Genomic DNA, 26,765 nt, shown 5'->3' on the forward strand with positions numbered 1-26,765 from the left:
TACAAAATTGGATTTCTTCGTCCGTTTCGATTCGATTGATGCTCACTCTTATAGGACTACTTCCTAATAACTATATGATGTTATTCTAGGGTTTGTTTGCTAACTTTGGATTCATCCTCTTGTACGTCCGGAATATATTCGAATCTATTTAAGGTAAGGAAAGTTGTTACCATATTAACATAGATTGCATAGATTTAGTTTCTAATTTGGGAACTAATTAGATTTGCTACTGTTATGATAGTTTCTATTATGATATGAATGCTGTAAGTACAGTAGGATCTTATTTCCTTATTTACTTTATGTACTTAATCATGTATGAATACTTATTCATGTACGTTGCTTATTCATTTGATCTTATCTTATTATACTCTTTCATTTGATGAGATATCTGTCGTGGATGATATGACTGAGTTATGATTGTGATTGTTTAGGTATGATTTGGGATTGGGGAATGTCCTTTTGACATTTCTGTCCTTGGACATCATTGGGAATAGTATGGGATATTTTCAATGTTGCCCTTTGACACTTTCCCGGATTATTGGTTGTCATACCTAGGACTTGTCTAGCAATGTTGGCTAGGATATTCCCTATTATATCAAACTTCGGAAGGGTATTGAGACCGAACGACCCATGGTAGCAATGGGGATTCATGGGTGTTCAAGACCGGTAACCAACTCGTGAGAAGACATGAATCACATTGTGGGGGCCATTTATTGGTGGTTGCATATGGATAGACTTGGGCTCATGGGCACTCAAGACCGGTAACCAACCCGTGAAAGGACATGAGAGCTTCCCGTTTACTATATGTGGATGACCTATAGGGTTGATGAGTCCATATTTGAGAGAGTCAGATACGTTGACTCTAGTGTGAAGGATACCGGAAAGGATCCCGAGAGGGGAGGAATGGATGTATCTAGATCTGAGTTGATATGACTAAGTAGATGACTTGCATTTGGCTAGGTTTTACCCTGACATGCGCCAGTACTTAGACCAAACAGTGATGTGAGAGAGAGGTGACTTAATCCCCAGCCATGGATTGTTCAAGACGGATGAAGGACCCTTTGCTAACCGAGGATGAGTGAATTGAGACCTACCCAAAGAAGTACGGTGCTATGACTTAAAGCATGTCTGCCTATAGAGACCAGCATACATAGAGTTAGACTCATACATGCATTGTCTGTCTCATATCATATCACATTATGCTCTGCTTATGCTATCATGTTATTTATGCTATTTTTGAATAACTTGCCTTACTGGGTTTCTTTTGAAACTCACTCCTTTTGTACAATATCTTTTGTTAGATTACTCTACAGGCATTGATGACTATGAAGGCCAATATGAGGAAGCGCAAGCCGAAGAAGCATACTACACGCAAGGTGTTGGCAACTATGAAGATTACGTTGATGATCCCTCGAGTGATCATACTTCGTACCATGATTAGCCCTACCATGGAGTGGGAGCGTCTGAGCGTGATTGATGAAGTCTATGTTTATGAAGACGTTCTTTATAAAGTAGAATAGACTCTAGCTTAGTTTGATTATATCTTTCTTTCTTGTCTTTAGAACCAGTTGTAATCTTCTTTTGACTTTCGATCTATATTCCGTTGTACTCGTGAGTGAGATTCCGCCTCACTCTACATTTTGATTATATATATCTATTGGTATCATATCCGCACTCTGATGATTATCTCGTTACTTTGCTTTGATTCATTTAAATAATATTGTTAACCTTGATTTAGTCTTGTTCTTGATTATATTATTGTGAATGTGGGAGGTTGATTTTCTCGATACTAGATCTTGTGGACTGTGAATCACACACTCGGGTATGCCAGATAGGGTACCGGCTAGGTGGATGTGACAAATTCAACAGTAGCTAAATCATGCATTCAAATCATATCATAACAAGGTTTGTAAATATGCATATTGTGAGTGGAATACTCACCTCGTAATCCAAACTTATAATCTTCAAGTAAGAGATTAGAGAACAGTTCCAAAATCACCTAAACAAGCTTGACAAAACATGTATAGGTCATAAGAAGTAAATCCAAGAGATATGAGTCGAAACAGAGAAAAACTGAGGCTACTGCCTTCATTGGTCGATTGATTGGTCTATTGACCCAGTCGACCAACCGAGTCAGTACGAAACTGCAGAAACTAGATTGGTCATAACTTCTTCGTTTGAAGTCCGATTGATCCGAAATTCGAAGGGGAACTTCCTAGAACATATTAGAACTATAAAGGAAGGTCAAATCATCAAGTCAAGGTCAAAATATGGGTTCATGATTTGAACCAAAAAATTAGGGTTTCAACCTTAAGGCTCTCATGAAAAGGCTAGGGTCACAAGATGAAAGGGAATAATTGCTTAGCAATTAGATAACAAGAAAATCATTGAAAAAGTTTAGATTAACATAAATATAACTCATGTGGTTACCCTCACATGGAAGGTTACCCAAGGGTTCCAAAAGATCGTACGAGGATTAAGGTTTCAAGAAGAATATTCAGGGCTAGGGTTGAGATCACGATGATGATCATAGATCTCAAAGAATAGAATGAGATCATGGAATAGATGGTTGCAAGAATGCAGCATCTTCTTCCTGATCTCAATCAAGAACAAGATTAGAGAAAGAATAATGTATAATACAGAAGAAATACAAACCTTGAATTGGCAGATCAGAGATGAGAGGCTTCAGATCTATAGAGGAATCTTCGAAATCACCGAAGAGAGTTTCAAACGAGTCTTCCCACGTTCTCAGAGTGTTTTGGAGGTAGAGGATACTAAGAAACACGAAGTTCACTTAAATAAAGAGCTAAAAACCCTAAATTGAAGATTTTCTCGGATTTCTGGCCCTATTGGTCGATTGATTGGTCTACTGGCCCCAATCGACCAACCAGTTGTCCAATGCACAGTTCAGCAACTTGGGACAGGGATTCGGAGGGCTATACAGGGTCAAATTGAGTGGGGTTTTCTCCTACAAGTCAATCAAGAAATCTAGTTTCCAGAAATACCTTCGGATTGAGCACGGGAGTTCATTAGGCCGCGTTTGGTTCCGCGTTTCCCTGGAATCAGGTTCCAGGGAATCATGATTCCAAAAAAAAAATCCATTTGGTTCATACTTGACTCGGATTCAGGGTTTTTCCATGATTCTATTGGAACCCGCTTTTTAGTGTAAAAACCCGATTTCATTGGAAACCACCTCAAGAGGTGGTTTCCAAATAGAATCACCCAAATCGAACCATGGTATAAATTTGGGAGACTCGAACAGAATCAGTGTTATCGTGCTTTTCTGTATCTCTAGGGTTCAGCTCTCGCAAAGGTTCTCTTCCGTTCCGTCGAGCTCAAGTGCTGGGTTCGTTGAGCTCCATCGATTTGGCTTCCATTGGTAGCTTTCTTCTTCCCATTTCTGCAAATGGCGTCTCACTCCTTGCTCTCTTCGTGCAGGAAAACCAAAAACCAAAGAAACAACAGAGACATCCAGTGGAGTAGAGGAAAACTAAAACAAGCAAGGCTAGCTCGATCTCTCTCTTTTTCAATTTCTTGGGTAACCTCCATCGATTTGGCTTCCATTCGTAGCTTTCTTCTTCCCATTTCTGCAAATGGCGTCTCACTGTCACGCCCTCCCAGCCGGTACCCTATCTGGCATACCCGAGAGTGTGATCCACAGCCCGAAGATCAGGTATCGAGTGATCAACCTCCCACATAAACAATAACATAATCATGAACAACCATAACAAGAGTGCGGAAGATAAATCATAGATCCAATAATGAAAGAATGAATCATAAACGAAACGGAATAATAGATATAATCAGAGTGTCAAACAGATAAGTAAAGTGAAGCAAAAATCCCACTTACATCCACGGAAAAGTAGCTCGAAAGAATAAACTAGATAAAAGCTAATCCCAGAGCAAGTACATTGGGTAACTAAATTATTCTCCACTTTGTAGACGACATCCTTGTAGGTGTAGATCTCATAGATAGCACAAGGACGCTTCCACTCAATGGTCGGACTAAGCATCGTACGGAGCATAACCACCCGTGGAATCTTCGAGTAATTGTGGTAACCGCAATCACCTTCCCGGAGATATGCCTCTTCGCCTTGCGCTCTCATAGGGACCGCATAGTATTCCGCACCGCAGGATAGTCTAACAACATTGTACAATAAAGGAATGAGTTTCAAAGAAACTCGGAAGGCGTTAAAATCCATAATAACATAAATGGCAGAATTCCGAACAAACATAAATGCAATATGATATGAGACAAACAATGAATGAATGATTCTAACCTATGTATGCTGGTCTCTATTGGCGGACATGCTTTAAGTCATAGCACCGACTTCTTAGGAAAGTCCACTCACATCCTCAACCATTTAAGATATCTTGGATTCCTCCAACCATTTAAGATATCTCGGCGACCGATTGGTAATGGGTCCTTCATCCCCGGACAAACCTTGGCGGGGTTAAGTCAACACACTCTCTCACAACCATTTGGTATAAGCACGGCGCATGTCGGGTAATACCTAGCCAAATGCAAGTCTTCTACTTGGTTACATCAAGTCAGATCCGGATACTTCCATCCTCGTCCCGACGATCCCCGGTATCCTCACACTAGAGTCCTCATAGTCCCCGACTACGGACTCACCAACCCTATTGATCATCCACATATGGTAAACGGGAAGCTCTCACGCCCTCACGGGTTGGTTACCGGCCTTAAGCGCCCGTGAGCCCAAGTCTAACCATATGCAACCCTACCAATAAATGGCCCCCACAATGTGATTCCCGCCTCTCACGGGTTGGTTACCGGTCTTGAGCGCCCAGAATCCCCATTGCTACCACGGGTCGTCGGTCTCAATACCCCTCCGATTAGGGTCCGACATAACAGGACATCCTAGCCAAACACTACTAGACAATCCTATGTATGTCATCCAACAGCTTAGGAAGGTGTCCAGAGGGCACTCCGGAAACATCCCATAATATTCCCGAGTAGTCCAAGGACAGAAATGTCAAAAGGACACCCTCCTCCAAACCATACGAAGCATACACATGCATCAATTCATATCATCACATATATGGTAACTCCAATATGGAAAGAAATCAATATTTACAATCATTTGTATAACATTGGTAAGTAAATCATACATGAATCAATTCAATATGAATAAGTAATGCTACCGTAATCAAAGTATGCAACAAGAGAATATCATTGTAAGAATCTAATTTAGGAAACATATTAATGATATTCAAAATAGAAACTAGATTCATGCTATCTATGTAATTAAGGAAATAACCATCCTTACCTATAACTCGCAAAGAATCCTAAGAAATCAAGTAAGATCTTGGCAAACTTGAGAAGAAGGTCCTAAACAAGTATATACAACATATTAGGAAAGATCCCTAACAGAAAATATAGCAAAGCATCCGAAACGCACCAACGGGAGGCCGACTCATTGGTCGAGTGGATTGGTCGAGTGGTCCACGACCAATCGCACCAAGCACGATGAGCAGAAAATCGAGTTGAGATATGAAACCGAAGGTGGTTCAAAAGGGTACTAATCAAGGGGTAGACTACACAGAGTATTCTAGCAATAGGGGACCTCAAAACACTAATCAAACAAGGTATCAAGATCCAAATTAGGAAACAAAAAGTTACCATAAATAAATCAAACATGGATCTTGATGAATTTTGAAATAGAAAACAAGGACAAGAACAATAGGAGGATGGATCATTGCTCGGTAATGAAAACATGAAAACATGCATAGGTCTTCATAGAATAAGGCTAGAAGCATAAATCTAAATAAGGAAATAAAACCTACCAATATGTACTATCATGCATCATGAAGAACACATAGTAAGGTAGAAGAGAACAACTAGAATTCTATGGATTATGGATCATAGAAAGAAAACACAACCATTAACCACTAACATGATCAATGAAAGAAGATCCAAAGAGATCGAATCAGATTAGGAAATTAACAGAGATTAAATCATGGTTTGATCATGAATCCTCAAAAGCTTGCAATGATCATGGTTAAGATCATGCTAGCCTAAATCCAGGATGATCATGAGAACATGTCGAGATGTTGCAACAGAGGATGCAGCATCTCTCTACGCCTCAACTCAAAAAGGAAAAACAAAGATGTAGGAGAAGAAGAGAGAGTAGACATACCTTGATGCAAAAAGAAGAGTCCGACGAAGATCCGCCAAGAAAACTCCAAGGATGCAAGAGAGATGACGCAGAGGTCGGCGCCGGAGGGTTGGAGGCAGCAAACACGAAGGGACTCGAGGTTAGACTTAAATAGAGCAAGAATCAACCAAGCCAAAGACAGCACCCATGGTGAGTGGATTGGGAGGCCCAGCGACCAACAGCGACCAAGCAAACAAGGCCAAAACAGGGAATTGAAGGCCCGATCAAATCCAAACCTAAAGGGGTTTTGCACACAAGTCAAGTGACTTACCTAGTAGGTAGAAATGCCTTCAAACCAAGATAGAGAGCACTCCAAGTCCATCAACTAGTTAGATCTTCATCAGGATTCTGGTTCCATAAATAGAACCTCATCATCATCCTTCATGGATTCAAAGCCAGACACCAAGTCCTCTACTGGGATGGCCCAAAGCTGACTTCTTACTTTACTTCGGGTCATCGGACCTACAAATAACAAGGTTTCCGGGTCAAGGTTAGGGCTGGGTTTCACACTCACGCCTTGCTCTCTTCGTGCAGGAAAACCAAAAACCAAAAACCAAAGAAACAACAGAGACATCCAGTGGAGTAGAGGAAAACTAAAACAAGCAAGGCTAGCTCGATCTCTCTCTTTTTCAATTTCTTGGGTAAACTCAAGTTATAGCTCGCGAGTCGCAACGCGTTTAACAATCGCCGATAAATTTGTCACATTTGCAGCACTGAAATCTGTTGATACACTTATCGAAGGTAGTGTTCTTCCAACTCGCGGGGAAAAGAAGTGCCCTTTGGCCTCTGAACCAGCTTCATTGAAGGTATTTTAATATCAAGTGGATAAAAGGTATTACTAGATTCTGCAATTCCTTGTAAATTCTTTCATTCTGCTAGGGTTGGATTAGGATCATTGTTTTAGTCAAGTTTTCTTTCTGTTTTCAGGTCTCTGGTGCCCTTTTAGTACCTTCCCCTTCCTAAAAAAAAACATTATTTCTTAAAGATGTAGTCATTGTGTTCATAAGCTGGTCTAAATATTCAATCCTTGCTTTCAATTTGGCATATCAGATAGGGTCATCTCATGTTTGAGAATGAATCTTGGTTTGCTTTCTATAGCTTTTGTCAAATGTATGGTGAGTTTATTCTTCTTCCAACTGTTCAGTGATAAGAGAATAAAATTTGGGTTCTTTGTTATGGAATTGGGCATATTAGGGTTTTGGAAGCTAATATGCCCAATTCAATGGCTAATTTCAGGTTGTTAATTTTGAATGGGATGGTTATTATGGGTTGTAATGGGTTGTGATAAGATAGGGCTCTGGAGAAATCAATGTGTCAAGAAAGATATCAATCTTAGGGTTTTCAATGGGTGAATGGTTTATAAGTATGTTTGGTCCAGTTCGAGGTTTTCTGTTGGTTATTTATCTTTGTTTTGTTTTATTTTCTCTAAGTTTCGTTCTTGAGTTGGGTTTTGTTAGTCATCGGTTGGGGCCTATCAGGTGAACCATTCAGAACTGGGGTGACCAGTTATCCGTAAATTTTTTCAAAATCTAATCTTATTAAGTGGTTCGTTAAGTCCCAGTTTAAATTGGTTGGTATCAGTCCTGTTAATCTGTTTTGGGATTGAATTGACACCTGTTAATTGTGTCTACTCTCTACCATGTACAGAATGAGCTCTGAGTGTGGCTTTTTGAGCAACCCCCTCCCCCTCTTTTTCTTCTTGATCATGTGGGCCCACATCTCAGAGTCCAATTGTCTCTAACACTTGTGGGAAAGAGGAGGAACAGACTGAGGACATGTAAATTTTCAGTGGAAAATTTGGAAAGAACTGTGGAATTGGGATGATACAAAGAGATGATCCTGTTAGGTTCAGTTGCATATGGCATTTAGGGAGCCATAGGTGAAGTAGAATCAAAGGCTGGATGGAAGAAGACCATGGAACCAGGACCCAGTGGACCAGCATTGCCAGGCCTGTTCAAGCAGGAACAACCAACCAAGCTGATTCTAGAAGGGCCAAAAAGAGACCAAACCAGTATTTGTGTCATCAGTGTGTCAGCCTCATAGTTGACTTAAGTGAGAATAATCTTAGAAGATCTATGGGACCCAATATTAGATCACATGGAGTTTAGAAGTTTATTTGGTTTCTTTTTAATTTTTAATAAACATCAGTTTCTAATTCTTATGTTATCATTTCATTGAGTTGCTACTTGCTATATCTTCTTACATTTTCATTTTAAGTGTTAGATCATTTCTATTTCTTTTTGAATCTTTAGTGGCTGTTTCCTTAATAGAACAGAATTTTAGAAGAATTGAAATAACAAGCCATGTTGCCGTTACCTATGGGGTAATCCATGGTCAACAGCTGAGATAGCCCATCCATTTACCCCCTCTCTTCCCTGTTCCCTTTGCTAATCGATTCCATAATTTGTTACTGTTGCTGTTACTGCCACGAGCTGTCGTTGAGAGCCTCTTGATAGAGCACCAATTTACAAAATAGACTGCTGCTGCTGCTGCAATCCATCAAAGAGAGACCTTCTAAACCCTGTAGAATTGCTAAGGCTTAGTTTCTCCTGCAACTTTGGGTATCCAATTTCTCAGCAATTAGAACTCTGATCCAGTAGAGACTTTGAGGACATTCAGAATCTTAGATCACTAGGAGCTCCAGTTCATCCCTGATCTGAAGCCCAGGGTCTCACTGGTTTGCTTTTATTTTGGTTTTGTGCCTGAGTTTTCTACTGATTTTTTGGGAGCTTGAACATCATATTTGGAATTGTTATCCTTAGGTTTACTGTCTTACATTTATTTGTAGGTGGTTTCATAATATTGCATCTGTTTCATGAATTTATGATGTATGAGAAATAAAAACTTGGATATGTGGAGATGATGGTTTCTGATATTAAGAAGGGATGAAGAAGTCTTGGGTTTATGATATATCATAGTCTCTCTTCTTTCTTTCTTTCTTTCTTTCTTTCTTTCTTTTTCTTTTTCTTTCATTTTTATTTTATTTATTTATTTATTTTAATCTATATATATTTTCCCTATAATTACATTTCAGGCCCAAGTCCGATACTCACCTTGCTGAAAAATGGCTTACCCAAGAGATCGTGTCTTCCCCAATCGCATTGAGTTGATAATTATTATGGTGGCCATTGTGGTTGTCATCATAATGGACCGGTATATAAGAAGATACCTTAGGAGGGAACCATATAGACTAGATGGTCGATGAGGATTTCTTGAGACCCAACGTATGATTGGTGGCACCGAGCGTACGTGTCGTGAGCTAACAAGAATGAACAAGAAATCAATTCATAGCTTGATTCATTTGTTGCGTACGAGGGGGCTCTTACAAGACAACAAATTGGTATTAGTTGAGGAACAAGTGACGATGTTCCTACAATGTGTTGCACAGCACATTAAAAATTCAAATCTGAAGCACAATTTTGGGCATTCTGGTGAGACAATTAGTCGACACTTTATTAAAGTGTTAAACGCAATGATGAAACTGCACCCAATACTTCTAAAACCCCCTAGTCTCACCACACATCCGAAGATAGCTGAGAACCATAAAAGCTTCTACCCATTCTTCAAAGATTGTGTTGGAGCGATTGATGGGTCTCATATACCAGCGTGGGTCTTGGATGAACAACATAATAAATTCCATGATAGAAAGGGTCAAATTACACAAAACATTTTACCTGCATGCGACCATGACAAAAAATTTACATATGTACTTGCTGGTTGGGAAGGGTCTCCAATCGACTCTCGCATTTTGGATAATGCTATTCATAGAGATGGAGATGGAAAATTAGTTGTTCCACCTGGTAAATACTATCTTGCGGATGCTGGTTTTGCCAATCAGAGAGGTTTTTTGACACCATATCGGAATGTTAGGTACCATCTCAAGGAATGGAAGAGGGGAAATCAAAGACCCAAAAATGCAAAGGATTTGTTTAACTTAAGGCACGCGAGGTTGCGCCATGTCATAGAAGGTGCTTTTGGTTGGTTGAAGCAACGTTTTAAGATATTGGCAACTCAAGCAGAGTTTCCATACAGATATCAAGTAAAGATTGTCATAGCTTGTGTTGTGCTTTACAACCACATTTTGAACCACAACACTCTTGAAGAAAAGGAGGAATGGCTTGCTAGGGAGGGGACGCAAGGGTTAGGGACCACAACAGGTTCCTCTTCTGCACCTCATATTGTTGAAGATGAGTATGATAGTGAGTCTGATGAAAATGAAGACCACGACAACATCCATCTGGGTGCAGAAGCATTTCGAAATGGACTGGCAGAACAAATGTGGCATGCATACACAACCGAAGTTTATGATGATGAAGACATAGAATCGGAGAGTGACAATGAGTCAGAATCAGACGATTAAGTTTTAACATTTACTATTTAAAATGAAGTACATTAATTTAAATGTATGTTTTTGAGTTTGAAATGTACTTCGATTTGCTTTAATTTTCTGGTAAACTTTGTATTATAATTGTCACAATATGTTTAATTCTACTGTTAGAATTGCATCCCTATTTTAATTGTGTGGATTTACTATGACCATCATTTTGGTATTAAGTACATCATCTGTTTCAGGATGTCAACATCTAGTGTAAATGATGTGACAACTTCTTACTTGAAGTATAAGAACAAGAGATGCAATTGTGGGAAACTTGCAGCCGTCAAAATTTCAGTCTCATCTAGGCATCCTGATAGGTTGTACTAAGGGTGTGAAGACTTTTCAAATGGATGCTCTTTCTTCCGTTGGTGTGAGCCAATTGGAGAACATCACACACCCTTAGAGAGACATCCAGTGGTATGCAGATACAACAAGATGTGGATGTGAAAGATGTGTTGAAGTCTCAAAAGAAGAATGTGCAACATCTGAAAATTTTAGTTCAAGATATGGCCATGGTTAAACAATTACAAATAGGACAATTTATTGTGTGTTGTGTAATACTATTTATAGTTGCTAGGCATGGTTACTGATTTGTATTGTAAAAATGGATGTATTTTGTTAAATTAATAACTGTCACGTCCTCCCAGCCGGTACCCTATCTGGCATACCCAAGAGTGTGATCCACAGCCCGAAGATCAGGTATCGAGTGATCAGCCTCCCACATTCACAATAACATAATCATGAACAATCATAATAAAAGTGCGGAAGATAAACCATAAATCCAATAAGGAAAGAATGAATCATAAATAAATCAGAATGATAGATATAACCAGAGTATCAAACAGATAAGTAAAGTGAGGCAAAAATCCCACTTTACAACCAGCGGAAAAGTAGCTCTAAAAGATAATAAACTAGACAAAATCTAATCCTAGTAGCAAGTACATTGGGTAACTAAATTGTTCTCCACTTTATAGACAAAATCCTTATAAGTGTAAATCTCATAAATGGCACAAGGAGGCTCCCACTCAATGGTCGGACTAAGCATCGTACGGAGCATAACCACTCGCGGGATCTTCAGTGTAATTGTGGTAACCGCAATCACCTTCCTGGAGATATGCCTCTTCGCCTTGCGCTTCTTCATAGGGACCGTCATAGTATTCAAGTACTGCAGGATGGTCTAACAAACATTGTACAATAAAGGAATGAGTTTCAAAGAAACTCAGTAAGGCAGTTAAATCCATAATATCATAAATGGCAGGATTTCAGAACAAACATAAATGCAATATGATATGAGACAAGCAATGAATGAATGAATCTAACTCTATGTATGCTGGTCTCTATTGGCAGACATGCTTTAAGTCATAGCACCGTACTTCTGTAGGAAGGTCCGCTCACATCCTCAACCATTTAAGATATCTTGGATTCTCTCACGGATCATTTCACCGGTCTTGAGCAGCCGATTGGTAATGGGTCCTTCATCCCTCAGGACAAACCATGGCAGGGGGTTAAGTCAACACACTCTCTCACAACCATTTGGCATAAGTACCGGCGCATGTTAGGGTAAAACCTAGCCAAATGCAAGTCTTCTACTTAGTTACATCAAGTCAGATCCAGATACGTCAATTCCTCGTCCCTGACGATCCTTTCCGGTATCCTTCACACTAGAGTCCTCATAGTCCCTGACTACGGACTCATCAACCCTATTGATCATCCACATATGGTAAACGGGAAGCTCTCACGTCCTCTCACGGGTTGGTTACCGGTCTTAAGCGCCCGTGAGCCCAAGTCTAACCATATGCAACCCTACCAATAAATGGCCCCCACAATGTGATTCCTGTCCTCTCACGGGTTGGTTACCGGTCTTGAGCGCCCATGAATCCCCATTGCTACCACGGGTCGTTCGGTCTCAATACCCCTCCGATTAGGGTCTCGACATAACAGGACATCCTAGCCAAACACTACTAGACAATCCTAGATATGTCATCCAACAGTTTAGGAAGGTGTCCAGAGGGCATCTCCGGAAACATCCCATAATATTCCCGTAGTAGTCCAAGGACAGAAATGTCAAAAGGACACCTCTCCTTTCCAAACCATACTTAAGCATACACATGCATCAATTCATATCATCACATATATGGTAACTTCATATATGGAAAGAAATCAATAATTACAATCACTTGTATATAATTGGTAAGTAAATCATACATGAATCGATTTAAGCAATGCTACTGTAATCAAAGTTATGCAACAGTAGTATATCATTGTAAGAATCTAATTTAGGAAACATATCAATGATATTCAAATATAGAAACTAGATTCATGCTATCTATGTAATTAAGGAAATAACCATCCTTACCTTTTATAACTCGCAAAGGAATCCTAAGAAGTCAAGTAAGATCTTGGCAAACTTGAGAAGAAGGTCCTAAACAAGTATATACAACATATTAGGAAAGATCCCTAACAGAAAAGATACCAAAACATCCAACACGGACCAATGCGGAGTTGCTTGAACTCATTGGTCGAGTGGATTGGTCGACTGGTCCAGTCGACCAATCGATCGACCAATGCGACGATAAGCCTAAAAAAAACAGAGTTTTAAGATATGAAATCCGAATTTGGTGGTTCAAAAGGGTACTAATCAAGGGGTATACATCAGTAGTATTCTAACATACAGGGGACCTCAAAACATTAATTCAAACAAGACATCAAGATCCAAATTAGGAAACAAAAAGTTACCATAATTAGATCAACCATGGATTTTGATGAATTCGAAATAGAAATCAAAGACAAGAACAATAGGAGGGATGGATCATTGCTTCAGGTAAAGGTATCATGAAAACATACTTAGATCTTCAAGGAAATAGGCTTAGAAGCATAAATCTAAATAAGGAAATAAAACCTACCATATATGTAACTACCATGATTCATGAAGAACACATAGTATGGTAGAAGAGAACAACTAGAGATTGATAGATCATGGATCATGTAAAGAAAACATAGTAATTAACTACTCACATGATCCAAATAGAAGATCCAAGGAGATCAGAATTCAAATCAGAAGTTTAACCAGATTAGATCATGGTTTGATCATGATTCCTTCAAAAGCTTGCAATGATCATGGTTAAGATCATTGTTCTAGCCTCAAATCCTTAGGATGATCATGGGAACAAGTCCAGAGATGTTTGCAACAGAGAATGCAGCATCTCTTCTACTGTCTCAACTCAAAAAGGAAAGAAAAACAAAGATGGAGGAGAAGAAGAGAGTGTAGACATACCTTTTGATGCAAAAGGAAGAGTTTCGACGAAGATCCGTCAAGAAAACACCAAGGATGCAAGGGAGATGACTTGCAGAGGTCTTTGGTTCGTTCCAAAGAGTTTGGAGGCAGCAAATACGAAGTGGACTCGAGATTGGACTTAAATAGAGCAAGAAAAACCTAATTGCCAAAGACAGCACTCATTGGTCGAGTGGATTGGTCGATCGCCCGATCGACCAATCGGTCGACCAATGCTTGACAAACAAATCCAAAACAGGGAATTGAAGGCCCAGATCAAATCCAATCCTAAAGGGGTTTTGCACACATGCCAAGTGACTTACCTAATAGGTAGAAATGCCTTCAAACCAAGATAGAGAGCACTCCAAGTCCATCAACTAATCCGATCTTCATCAAGATTCAGTTTCCATAAATAGAACTTCATCATCAACTTTTATGGATTCAAAGCCAGACACCAAGTCCACCACTGGGATGGCCCAAAGCTGACTTCTTACTTTACTTTGGGTCATCGGACCTACAAATAACAAGGTTTCCGGGTCAAGGTTAGGGCTGGGTTTTACATTCTCCCCCCCTTAACGAAATTTCGTCCTCGAAATTGAAAGCGTACCTGTGCTTCCAAAGAGGTAAGGAAACTTCTCCTTCATGTCTTCTTCCTTCTCCCAAGAAGCTTCTTCAGGGGTATGGTTCTTCCACCGAATCTTCACCAAAGGGATGGTGCGATTCCGCAGCTGCTTGTCCTTCCTATCCAAGATTTCGGCCGGTTCTTCATCGTAGGTCAAATCAGCACTAAGTCCTTCAAGTGCTTGCTGCAAAATGTGTTTCGGATTCTCTATGTATTTTCGGAGCATCGAAATATGAAACACATTGTGAACACCAGCAAGAGGCGGAGGTAATGCTAATCGATACGCAACAGGTCCAACCTTTTCCAAAATCTCGAAAGGTCCAATGTAACGAGGGCTAAGCTTTCCCTTAACATTGAATCTCATCACACCCTTCATTGGTGAAACTTTCAGAAATACTTTCTCTCCAACTTGAAATTCCAAATCGGTCCTTCTCTTATCAGCATAAGATTTCTCTCTTGATAGGCGAGACTTAATCCTTTCTCTTATCATATCTACCATAGCACTCGTAGCTTCAATCATTTCGGGACCTAAGACTTTTCTTTCACTGTCTCGAGTCCAAGTACAAAGGTGTCCTACAAGTCTTGCCATACAAAGCCTTGAATGGAGCCATGCCTATTGTTGCTTGATAACTGTTGTTATAGGCAAACTCAACCAAAGCTAGGTGTTCATCCCAATTACCACCCATATCCACCACACAAGATTCGAGCGTGTCTTCCAATGTCTGAATTGTCCGCTCGGATTGTCCATCGACTTGTGGATGATGAGCTGTACTCAAGTTCAATTGGGTTCCCAAGGCCTTCGCAAACTATTCCAAAACCTTGAGGTGAACCTAGGATCACGATCCGAAACAATACTCAATGGCACACCATGCGGACGAACCACATTATCCACATAAAGCCTTGCTAGCTTATCCAGTATGAGTGATCTTCATAGGAATGAAGTGGGCTGATTTGGTCAACCTATCAACGATCACCCACACAGTGTCATTGCCTTTACTTGTCCGAGGCAAGCTAGTCACAAAGTCCATGGAGATATCCTCCCACTTCCAACTAGGAATAGGAAGAGGCTGAAGTAATCTAGATGGAGGTTGTCGAACGGCTTTCACACGTTGGCAAGTCTCACACTTGGCAACAAAATCATCAACATCAGCCTTCGGACCAATCCACCAAAAATGTTCCTTCAAGTCCTTGTACATCTTGGTGCTTCCGGGTGTATAGTAAGGACTGACTGGTGTGCTTCCTTCAATATTTCTTTCTTAATTTCTTCATTTGCAGGCACACACAGTCTTCCTCTAAACAACAAAGCACCATGCATGGATATACCAAAGTCGGGGTCCGACTCAGGATTCGAAGAAATCTTCTCAACTTTGATCAAAAGCTCTTGATCGGAACTCTGTGAGCAACAATCTTATCTCTAAGACCAGATCTTGCCATCATGGCGGAAAGAATAAAATCAGAATTCTCGGGGACGATTTCCAAATCAAAACTCTCAATAGAAGACCACAATGGTAAACTCAAAGCATTCAAATCCAAAGTCTTCTTCCGGTTCTTCCTACTAAGAGCATCAGCAACAACGTTTGCTTTCCCAGGGGTGATCTTGAATATCACAATCATAATCGGAGACTAGTTCCAACCATCTCCTTTGTCTCATGTTCAACTCCTTTTGGGTAAAGAAGTATTTCAAACTCTTATGATCCGTGAAAATGGCAATCTTCTCACCGTAAAGGTAATGTCTCCAAATCTTCAAAGCAAAGAACAACGGCGGCAAGTTCTAGATCGTGAGTGGGGTAATTCCGCTCATAATCTTTCAATTGCCGAGAAGCATAGGCTACGACCTTGCCATGTTGCATCAGTACGCAACCCAAACCAATCTTTGACGCATCGGTATAAACTGTCATACCACCGGAACTATCAGGTATAGTCAAAACCGGAGCACTTGTCAATCTATCTTTCAACTCTTGGAAATTCTTCTCCACAAGCGTCGGACCAAACAAACTTTTCTTCTTTCCTGGTCAACTTAGTCATAGGAGCAGCCAACCGAGAAAAGTTCTCAATAAACCTTCGGTAGTAACCCGCCAATCCAAGAAAACTTCTTATTTCCGTTCCGACTTCGGTCTTTCCCAATCAGCCACGACTTGAACCTTTTCGGGATCGACACGAATACCTTCGGCTGAAACTACATGACCAAGGAATACCACTCTCTTAAGCCAGAAATCACACTTGCTAAACTTAGCGAACAACTTCTTTTCTCGCAACCTTTGCAAAGTGAAACTTAGATGACTCGCATGCTCTTCTTCACTCTTCGAATAGATCAAGATGTCATCAATGAAAACAATCACAAACTTATCAAGCACATCGTGAAACACCCGGTTCATGAGGTCCATGAACACCGCAGGAGCATTGGTCAATCCGAAGGGCATGACTCTAAACTCGTAGTGACCATACCGCGTTCGGAAAGCTGTCTTGAAGATATCACTAGACTTCACTTTCAATTGGTGATATCCGGACCTTAAGTCAATCTTTGAGAACACAACTGCACCCTTCAAGCGATCGAAGAGATCATCAATTACGGGCAGCGGATATCTATTCTTGATAGTCGGCTTATTCAACTCACGGTAGTCGATGCACAAGCGCATACTACCATCTTTCTTCTTGACAAACAAGACCGAAGCTCCCCAAGGTGACACACTAGGCTGTACGAAACCTCTATCAATGAGCTCATTCAACTGATTTTGCAACTCTTTCAACTCGGTAGGAGCCATCCTATACGGAGCTTTAGATACCGGAGCGGCACCGGGGACGAGATCAATAGAAAACTCGACATCCTGTCTGGAGGCACTCTGATAGATCATCGGGGAAGACATCAACAAAGTCGCAGACAACCCCGACTTCATCGACTCTTTTCTCCACTTTACCCTTGCCTTCAGATGAAGCATCATCCACTAGAGCATAGACTTGCATCAGTGCGGACAACACCTTCTTACAAACCCTTCTCTTTTCACCCTGAAATTCTAAGACCGGACTTCCACAAATATGGAACTGAATCTTCTTTGAGGAACAAAGGAACACGGCTTTGTGGGCTGTCAACCAATCGATTCCCAAAATAATATCGAAGTCCTTCATGTCAAGAATTACAAAATTGGCTTCCAAGTTCTTCTCACCAATCAACACGGGACATTTAGATAACCCCTTATCTAGTTTCACAACAGGACCAGTGGGTGTACTAATCAATAAACAACTAGACAACTTCTCGGAGATTAGGTTAGTCTTCTTGATGAATGCGAGATGACATGAACGAATGAGATGCACCCGTATCAAATAAGACAAATGCGGAAATAGAAGCAACTAACAATGTACACCTGTAATCACTTCATGGCTTGGATCCTGCTCAAGGCTGGAAATACCGAAAACTCTACCGAGAGGGAGGAGCAGGAGCACTCTTCACCAGCAGGGGCAAAGCGCTGGGCGGGCCGCCCGGACGAGCACGAGCGAAATGACCAGCTTGCTTGCGGTAGAAGCAAACGGGATTGCTTTGGATCCAACGGGGGTGGCTGCAACGAGAGGGCTTCGAACAAAAGGCCTTGCACTTGCACTTGCACTTGCACTTGCTGGTGGTCGGTTTCCGCCATCTTTGTCTAAACGGCCGAGTTGTTGAAAACCCGTGTTCGACCTACACTCTTAGCACGAAAGGTAGGAGTGGGGTAGGGTGTAGGTCTCACAAAACGACGGTCATTACGATCCACCAAACCAGAATTCCTTGATTGCCAGGGCTTTTGCACACGAGCACTTTCCTTCTCTGTTTCTTCCAACTTCTTCGAGTTCTGCACCACTTGAGCATAGCTCACTATAGGCTGGACTGTGAGGTAAGCTTTAATGGCGGGCGCGAGTCCTTTGAAGAACTTCTTTGCTTTCGCGAGGTCATCCTTCGAGAGAATGCGGAGCAAAGAAATGAAGCTCCTCGAACTTTCGTTGGTACTCCAACACAGACGAGAGATCCTTGAGTAAGAACCATGAACTCGGCTTCCTTCGCATCTTTCACCGCCTCGGGAAAGTAGTTCATACAAAAAGCCTCTTTAAACAGCTCCCAAGTTACAACTCCTGCATGCAAACCTTCCAAAACAAGCCGAGTGGAGATCCACCATGCATCAGCTTCTTGTTGTAACTTCGTTCAGCAAACAGAATCTTCGAGCTTCCGAGCATTGCGGATGTCGGAAAGCCTTCTCCAACTCACGAAGCCACTTGTTAGGGAACAAGGGGTCCTTGGTAACTCCGGTGAAAGTGGGTACTTGCATTTTCAGAAAACTCTCCATCAGGCGAGTATGAGGAGTTCCAGCTAAACCTCCCGCATTCGGGACTGCGGCATGAGGATTCACATTAGCACCAGCCCGGGTCTCATTATGCGAGTCATGAAACCCACCAACATCCGGTTGAACTGAGCTGCTTGCTGCTGCATCATATTGCCCATAATATTGGCAATATCACGGAAACTTCCAACATTCGGGGCACCGGGTATCTCATGGGTACCCTGATCAACATTAGGTATCTCACCACCTCCATGAGGTATTTCACCACCTCCTTGAGGTATTTCACCACCTCCTTGACCACTTTGGATTCACCACGCCCACTTCTCGGAGTAACCATTACTGCAAAACCGAGAACATCAAAATACCGAATTTGAAGTTTCAACATAAACCACAAGTCCAAATGATTTGAAAACTTAAATCATGCTCAAATATATCCATATAGTCATCAAACAATAATCCATAAGGCAAAAATCACATTTTCCAAAAATTCAACAGCAAATGAGGTCTCTGTGACCATTGGTCGAGTGATTGGTCGATCGACCCGGTCGACCAATGAGTCGACCAATGCAGACAGAATGCGAAAATTCGCATTATAAGCCTCATTTCCACATTCCAACTTCATTCTAACTTCTTCCAAAGGTGAGAGAGCTCTAGGGAAAGTCTCCAAGAGTTCTTACAAGTGTTCTTGAGGTGATTTGGTGCTTCAACAACAACACAACAACCCACAATCTTCACAAACAAGGTAAATCTCTCATTCTTTCTTCCATTTTCATCTTCTCATGCTTGCATTTCAAACAAAACCATGCTTTACTTGTATCCACTGCTAGAAATCATGCTTAGGAATGCTTAGAAACATATTCCCTAGGTTTTAAACACAATGCCATGCATAGACAACAAGTTTTAACATATTGGTATTCATCTCGCAATGTTTTTATACCGAAATCGATATCTTTAGAAAAATCTTGTTTTCTCTCAAACCGCTTGAAATTTTCGCACGAGATCAAATGCTACATGCTCAAGATGACGTTGTAGATAGGTCCATACAATTTGATTAAACCAATTTCAACTTTTCAAAAATCCAATTTTGACCTAAATTGCAAAATCCCCAAATTTCCTTCTTGCTGAATTTTTCGCTTTAATCCCAGTTTTCGATCGATTTTCATCAAACAAACTTCATAGACATGAAATTCCAAGTATTGCGCACATGCTAGTATGTTCAAATCAAATTTCCCCCAAATTTGAAATTTTCCAAAAAATTACGAAAATACCCTTTTGGCTCAAATCTTAAGGTGGCACTAACTGGAATTGTCTCTTGTCTCTTTCACAGATACCCACTATGCAGAGGGGAGGGCGAGGATGAGGTAGAGGTCGTGGTCGCATTGTAGGTGCTCTTAGGGGCGAGAGGTCGGGTTCCTTCGAGCCTAGACGGGAGGTTAGGAGACCGGACATGTTTGACACACCTCGGGCCGAGTTCTGTACGAGGCCTACTTCGATTCTTGCAATATCGAGATGGGACGTCTACTTCACTTACGCCAGCTCGAGCCTTTAGGATCCGGCGGAGATTCGACACATTGCGGTGGACTCATCTCTTCACCGAGGATCCGCCGGTATACCGGAACTAGTGAGGTTGTTCTTCGGCAACCTTACCTACACGAGAGGAGGCTCGAGGCCAAGGACATCCACTTAGACTTGTCCTCGGGAGCGGGGTCTTCCGGACTCGGATTCGCTTCTCCACCCGGACAACGGCCGAGATCTTGCGGGTTCCTTACTATCCATAGCGGTGTGTGTGGATACCGGGAGGAGCAGATCTGGACAGCCATCGATGCCGTACGAGCTACGCGAGATATGCTCTACGCTATGGGATAGCCGTCGATGCTTCACTCCGTGGACCAGCGGACGGATGACGGACTCTGCACGGATTATCGGTCGTATAGTCGGCTGAAACATCATGCCGAAGCCGGACATCACCATCGGGTCACGGTGATGGAGGCCTTAGTCATCTACCGCATCTACATGGGCTTCGAGATCGATCTCTCCTACATCATTCAGCAAGTCATCTTTGGACTTAGTTCTGCGGCCTAGCATGCGGAACCTTTGCTATGGGAGACTACCGACTTTGATCTTCGGGCATTTCGGGGTGAGCTTCGAGGATACACCGGTGGACATTGGTTCACGGGGATACTCTATTGGGACTCGGACCATTCGTCGGATGAGACTACAGCAATCGAGAGAGATCTCCTGGTCCGGAGGGTGAGGATGATGAGGAATCGGGAGGATGAGGATCGGGGGTCGAGAGGATGGAGGAGAGGATATCGGTCCCGATAGTGATGATCGGGCCGGAGATGATGCGAGATATGCACGAGGCTGAGCCCGTGCATCACGAGTTTCCTTCATCACACTTCGAGGCGGGTGGCCCTTCACATGCGTTCCGGAGACTTCGGATCTTGGAGCACGAGATGAGATCGATGACTTCCATGCTAGAGAGGATGGAGGTCGGACAGAGCAAATGTACGAGAGGATGGAGTCACGACAGGGATAGGGTAGAGCATCGGGTGACTCGGCTAGCGGAGGAGTTCGGAGCATACGAGAGATCGGAGAAGATCACCTAGATAGACCGTACCCTAGGATTTCCATTTATGCATTTCGGATGTAATCATTGTAAAAACTTTTGAAATTAATGAAGTTCATTTTGTTTCACTTAATTATTGTATATTATGCACCTTTCTTTTCCTTGCATTAGTGACATTTGTTCAAGTATAATTATGGTATGTTATTCGAAATGTTCTGTTATGCCTCTAAGGTTAAGTTTCTAATTCAGTGTTCTATTATTCACTTCTAAGAGTAGAAGAGTCATTTCAGATCCATGACTCAGGAATGTTCAGTTATTGTCTTTTGTGGTTAGGATCTCATCGAACTTTGGGCTTTGATACCAATCATCACGTCCTCCCGGCCCGGTACCCTATCCGGCATACCCGAGAGTGTGATCCATAGCCCGAAGATCAGGTATCGAGTGATCAGCCTCCCACATTCACAATAACATAATCATGAACAATCATAATAAAAGTGCGGAAGATAAACCATAAATCCAATAAGGAAAGAATGAATCATAAATAAATCAGAATGATAGATATAACCAGAGTATCAAACAGATAAGTAAAGTGAGGCAAAAATCCCACTTTACAACCAGCGGAAAAGTAGCTAAAAGATAATAAACTAGACAAAATCTAATCCCAGTAGCAAGTACATTGGGTAACTAAATTGTTCTCCACTTTATAGACAACATCCTTATAAGTGTAAATCTCATAAATGGCACAAGGAGGCTTCCACTCAATGGTCGGACTAAGCATCGTACGGAGCGTAACCACTCGCGGGATCTTCAGTGTAATTGTGGTAACCGCAATCACCTTCCTGGAGATATGCCTCTTCGCCTTGCGCTTCTTCATAGGGACCGTCATAGTATTCAGTACCTGCAGGATGGTCTAACAAACATTGTACAATAAAGGAATGAGTTTCAAAGAAACTCGGTATAAGGCGATTAAATCCATAATATCATAAATGGCAGGATTTCGAACAAACATAAATGCAATATGATATGAGACAAGCAATGAATGAATGAATCTAACTCTATGTATGCTGGTCTCTATTGGCAGACATGCTTTAAGTCATAGCACCGTACTTCTGTAGGAAGGTCCGCTCACATCCTCAACCATTTAAGATATCTTGGATTCTCTCACGGATCATTTCACCGGTCTTGAGCAGCCGATTGGTAATGGGTCCTTCATCCCTCAGGACAAACCATGGCAGGGGTTAAGTCAACACACTCTCTCACAACCATTTGGCATAAGTACCGGCGCATGTCAGGGTAAAACCTAGCCAAATGCAAGTCTTCTACTTAGTTACATCAAGTCAGATCCAGATACGTCAATTCCTCGTCCCTGACGATCCTTTCCGATATCCTTCACACTAGAGTCCTCATAGTCCCTGACTACGGACTCATCAACCCTATTGATCATCCACATATGGTAAACGGGAAGCTCTCACGTCCTCTCACGGGTTGGTTACCGGTCTTAAGCGCCCGTGAGCCCAAGTCTATCCATATGCAACCCTACCAATAAATGGCCCCCACAATGTGATTCCTGTCCTCTCACGGGTTGGTTACCGGTCTTGAGCGCCCATGAATCCCCATTGCTACCACGGGTCGTTCGGTCTCAATACCCCTCCGATTAGGGTCCGACATAACAGGACATCCTAGCCAAACACTACTAGACAATCCTAGATATGTCATCCAACAGTTTAGGAAGGTGTCCAGAGGGCATCTCCGGAAACATCCCATAATATTCCCGTAGTAGTCCAAGGACAGAAATGTCAAAAGGACACCTCTCCTTTCCAAACCATATTTAAGCATACACATGCATCAATTCATATCATCACATATATGGTAACTTCATATATGGAAAGAAATCAATAATTACAATCACTTGTATATAATTGGTAAGTAAATCATACATGAATCGATTTAAGCAATGCTACTGTAATCAAAGTTATGCAACAGTAGTATATCATTGTAAGAATCTAATTTAAGAAACATATCAATGATATTCAAATATAGAAACTAGATTCATGCTATCTATGTAATTAAGGAAATAACCATCCTTACCTTTTATAACTCGCAAAGGAATCCTAAGAAGTCAAGTAAGATCTTGGCAAACTTGAGAAGAAGGTCCTAAACAAGTATATACAACATATTAGGAAAGATCCCTAACGGAAAAGATACCAAAACATCCAACACGGACCAATTCTGGAGTTGCTTGAACTCATTGGTCGAGTGGATTGGTCGATTGGTCCATCGACCAATCGACCAATGCAGACAGTAGCCTAAAAAAAACAGAGTTTTAAGATATGAAATCCGAATTTGGTGGTTCAAAAGGGTACTAATCAAGGGGTAAACTACATCAGTAGTATTCTAACATACAGGGGACCTCAAAACATTAATTCAAACAAGACATCAAGATCCAAATTAGGAAACAAAAAGTTACCATAATTAGATCAACCATGGATTTTGATGAATTCGAAATAGAAATCAAAGACAAGAACAATAGGAGGGATGGATCATTGCTTCAGGTAAAGGTATCATGAAAACATACTTAGATCTTCAAGGAAATAGGCTTAGAAGCATAAATCTAAATAAGGAAATAAAACCTACCATATATGTAACTACCATGATTCATGAAGAACACATAGTATGGTAGAAGAGAACAACTAGAGATTGATAGATCATGGATCATGAAAAGAAAACATAGTAATTAACTACTCACATGATCCAAATAGAAGATCCAAGGAGATCAGAATTCAAATCAGAAGTTTAACCAGATTAGATCATGGTTTGATCATGATTCCTTCAAAAGCTTGCAATGATCATGGTTAAGATCATTGTTCTAGCCTCAAATCCTTAGGATGATCATGGGAACAAGTCCATAGATGTTTGCAACAGAGAATGCAGCATCTCTTCTACTGTCTCAACTCAAAAAGGAAAGAAAAACAAAGATGGAGGAGAAGAAGAGAGTGTAGACATACCTTTTGATGCAAAAGGAAGAGTTTCGACGAAGATCCGTCAAGAAAACACCAAGGATGCAAGGGAGATGACTTGCAGAGGTCTTTGGTTCGTTCCAAAGAGTTTGGAGGCAGCAAATACGAAGTGGACTCGAGATTGGACTTAAATAGAGCAAGAAAAACCTAATTGCCAAAGACAGCACTCATTGGTCGAGTGGATTGGTCGACTGGCCCAGTCGACCAATCAGTCGACCAATGCTGACAGCAAATCCAAAACAGGGAATTGAAGGCCCAGATCAAATTCAATCCTAAAGGGGTTTTGCACACATGCCAAGTGACTTACCTAATAGGTAGAAATGCCTTCAAACCAAGATAGAGAGCACTCCAAGTCCATCAACTAATCCGATCTTCATCAAGATTCAGTTTCCATAAATAGAACTTCATCATCAACTTTTATGGATTCAAAGCCAGACACCAAGTCCACCACTGGGATGGCCCAAAGCTGACTTCTTACTTTACTTCGGGTCATTGGACCTACAAATAACAAGGTTTCCGGGTCAAGGTTAGGGCTGGGTTTTACGATAACTCTTTTGTTGTCAGATATACTAAAGCATTTTGTTTTTATCTTAATTATGTGGTAATCTTTTTGTCATACATTATGAAATTATGGTTTGGATTTTTGTGGTAGCATTGCATCATAACTGCATATATACATGTACTTTGTCACTCAATTATATTTGTACCAAATGGAGCCTGTAAATGCGTCACAATCACAAGACAAAGACATAACATTGTGGCCAACAGACATATCCCTCACATTCTTGGAGGAGTTCTTACAAATCCATAGAAGTGGTAGAGGTGAAGACAACGGACTCAAGAAAGAACATTGGATGGAGATAAGTAGAAAGATACATCAAATGTATGGCAAACATTATGATTGTGATCAATGCCGTAATCATTTTCGTATTTGGAAAACTAGGCTCCATGCACTTTCAGATTTACAGAAGCAAAGTGGTCTTTGTTGGAACAATAGTGAAATGAGATTCGATGCTGGCCCTCACTTTTGGACTGATGTCAAGGTAACATTTTATATTCATAAACTATCATTTATCAATTCACAATACTATATGGTAGCTTCTAAGCTGTAATTTTTAATTTAAAATTGTAGAAAAAGGAACAGAAGCATTGGAAAGAGCATTCTGTGCGTTAAATTCACCTAGATGTTGCTGCAGTATTAGGCAACAAGATTGCAACTGGTCATGATGCTGCAACTGCTGCAACTGCTGCAGATCTTATGAATGACTCACCATTCGAACCACATGACCAAGATACCCCATTGCATGGGATTGGGATAGACAATTTGGGTTTTGACCTTGATGGCAATGCAGCTGAAATACCATGCAACCAAGGAGGACAAGAGGGAGGTGCCAATCAATCTCGAGGTAGACCACAGGCTGATGATGTCTCTGGACAGCCTAAGAAGAAGAAGAAAGGAGCTGATAAAGTTGTGAGTCTGTTGAAAGAGATATCAGGTGCTTTGAGAGAGTTGACCAAAAGTGTGGGAAAGGAAAGAGAGGAAAGAGAGGGAAAAAAGGATAAAGAAGAACTTGTTTGTGATGCAATTAATGCAATACCAGAACTTGACTTGGAGACCCGCCTGCTTGCAAAAGATATATTTGCAAAAAATAGCCAGCTGGGAAATGCACTACTAAGTGAGAAAGAGGAGGATAGAGCAATTGTTATCAAGTTTTACTTGGATAGATATACTTGATGAGGTTAAGATATGTGTTTATTGTTTTTCATGCATTTGTCAGTACATCAATTGAATCATATTCGTTATTTGTGATATTTTATTGATTTCAGGTATCCTCTTTAACGCTTCAGTTGGACAGTTGGTTGTGTGAAGAATCTTTTGACGAGTCACAAGCACCTAGGGACAATTTACAAGATGGTTATGTTTTTTTTATGAACAATTGCTATTTAGATTTGGTGCTTCTTTGAATTTGGAACAATTGGTATTTTGATTTCATGGTTTGTTTTGCTATTGTTGGTTATGTTAATTCATTGAGGCCCAAATGGAGTTGTAAGAGCTGTCTAGCTCTATTTACTGTGTATATGCACAATTTCTGTTTCTTCAAATGTGTTACAGTCGGAGATGGGACTATTGGGAAGACTTGCTTGTTAATCCATGCTCTCTTTGTAACAAGTTTCCCTCTGTGAGTCTCTTCAAATTTTATTTTGAATGCTTTTAGATTTTTCATCTTTTGGGCTTTACATAAATTTGTTTATCAGTATTTATTATTCTTTTTCATCTAATGGTTATTTCTTTTTCAGGATTATGTGCCTACTGTTTTTGATAACTTCAGCGCGACTGTTGTGGATGAAGGAACAACTGTCAATTTAGGTCTTTGGGATACAACAGGTTAGATTTGAAAATTTTGGGTAAGATTTAATATAGATAATA

General features: G+C 41.0%; 1 protein-coding gene across 7 annotated transcripts; it reads left to right on the top strand.

Annotated features, from left to right (window-relative positions):
• Positions 1-3,283: 3,283 nt before the first annotated feature.
• On the top strand, positions 3,284-26,737 carry LOC148999060 (protein ANTAGONIST OF LIKE HETEROCHROMATIN PROTEIN 1-like). 7 transcript variants are annotated; one of them, XR_016171040.1, is made up of 6 exons: positions 3,284-3,346; positions 3,439-3,538; positions 6,714-6,985; positions 25,106-25,380; positions 25,470-26,517; positions 26,636-26,737. XR_016171040.1 is itself a non-coding variant. In XM_089141496.1 (3 exons), the coding sequence occupies exon 3, from the start codon at positions 9,406-9,408 to the stop codon at positions 10,537-10,539; it is 1,134 nt and encodes a 377-aa protein (XP_088997622.1). In that variant the 5' UTR covers positions 3,284-3,346; positions 3,439-3,538; positions 6,714-9,405; the 3' UTR covers positions 10,540-12,366. The 7 variants fall into 7 exon arrangements, 1 of the variants encoding a protein (XP_088997622.1); XR_016171041.1 differs by having other exon boundaries at positions 25,470-26,076; positions 26,165-26,737; XR_016171039.1 differs by having other exon boundaries at positions 25,470-26,737.
• The last annotated feature ends 28 nt before the right edge of the window (positions 26,738-26,765 follow it).

This window comes from Hakea prostrata, unplaced genomic scaffold (assembly GCF_041222555.1).
Source record: "Hakea prostrata isolate BN-2017 unplaced genomic scaffold, UWA_Hpros_2 contig_54, whole genome shotgun sequence".
NCBI classification, from domain to species: Eukaryota; Viridiplantae; Streptophyta; class Magnoliopsida; order Proteales; family Proteaceae; genus Hakea; species Hakea prostrata.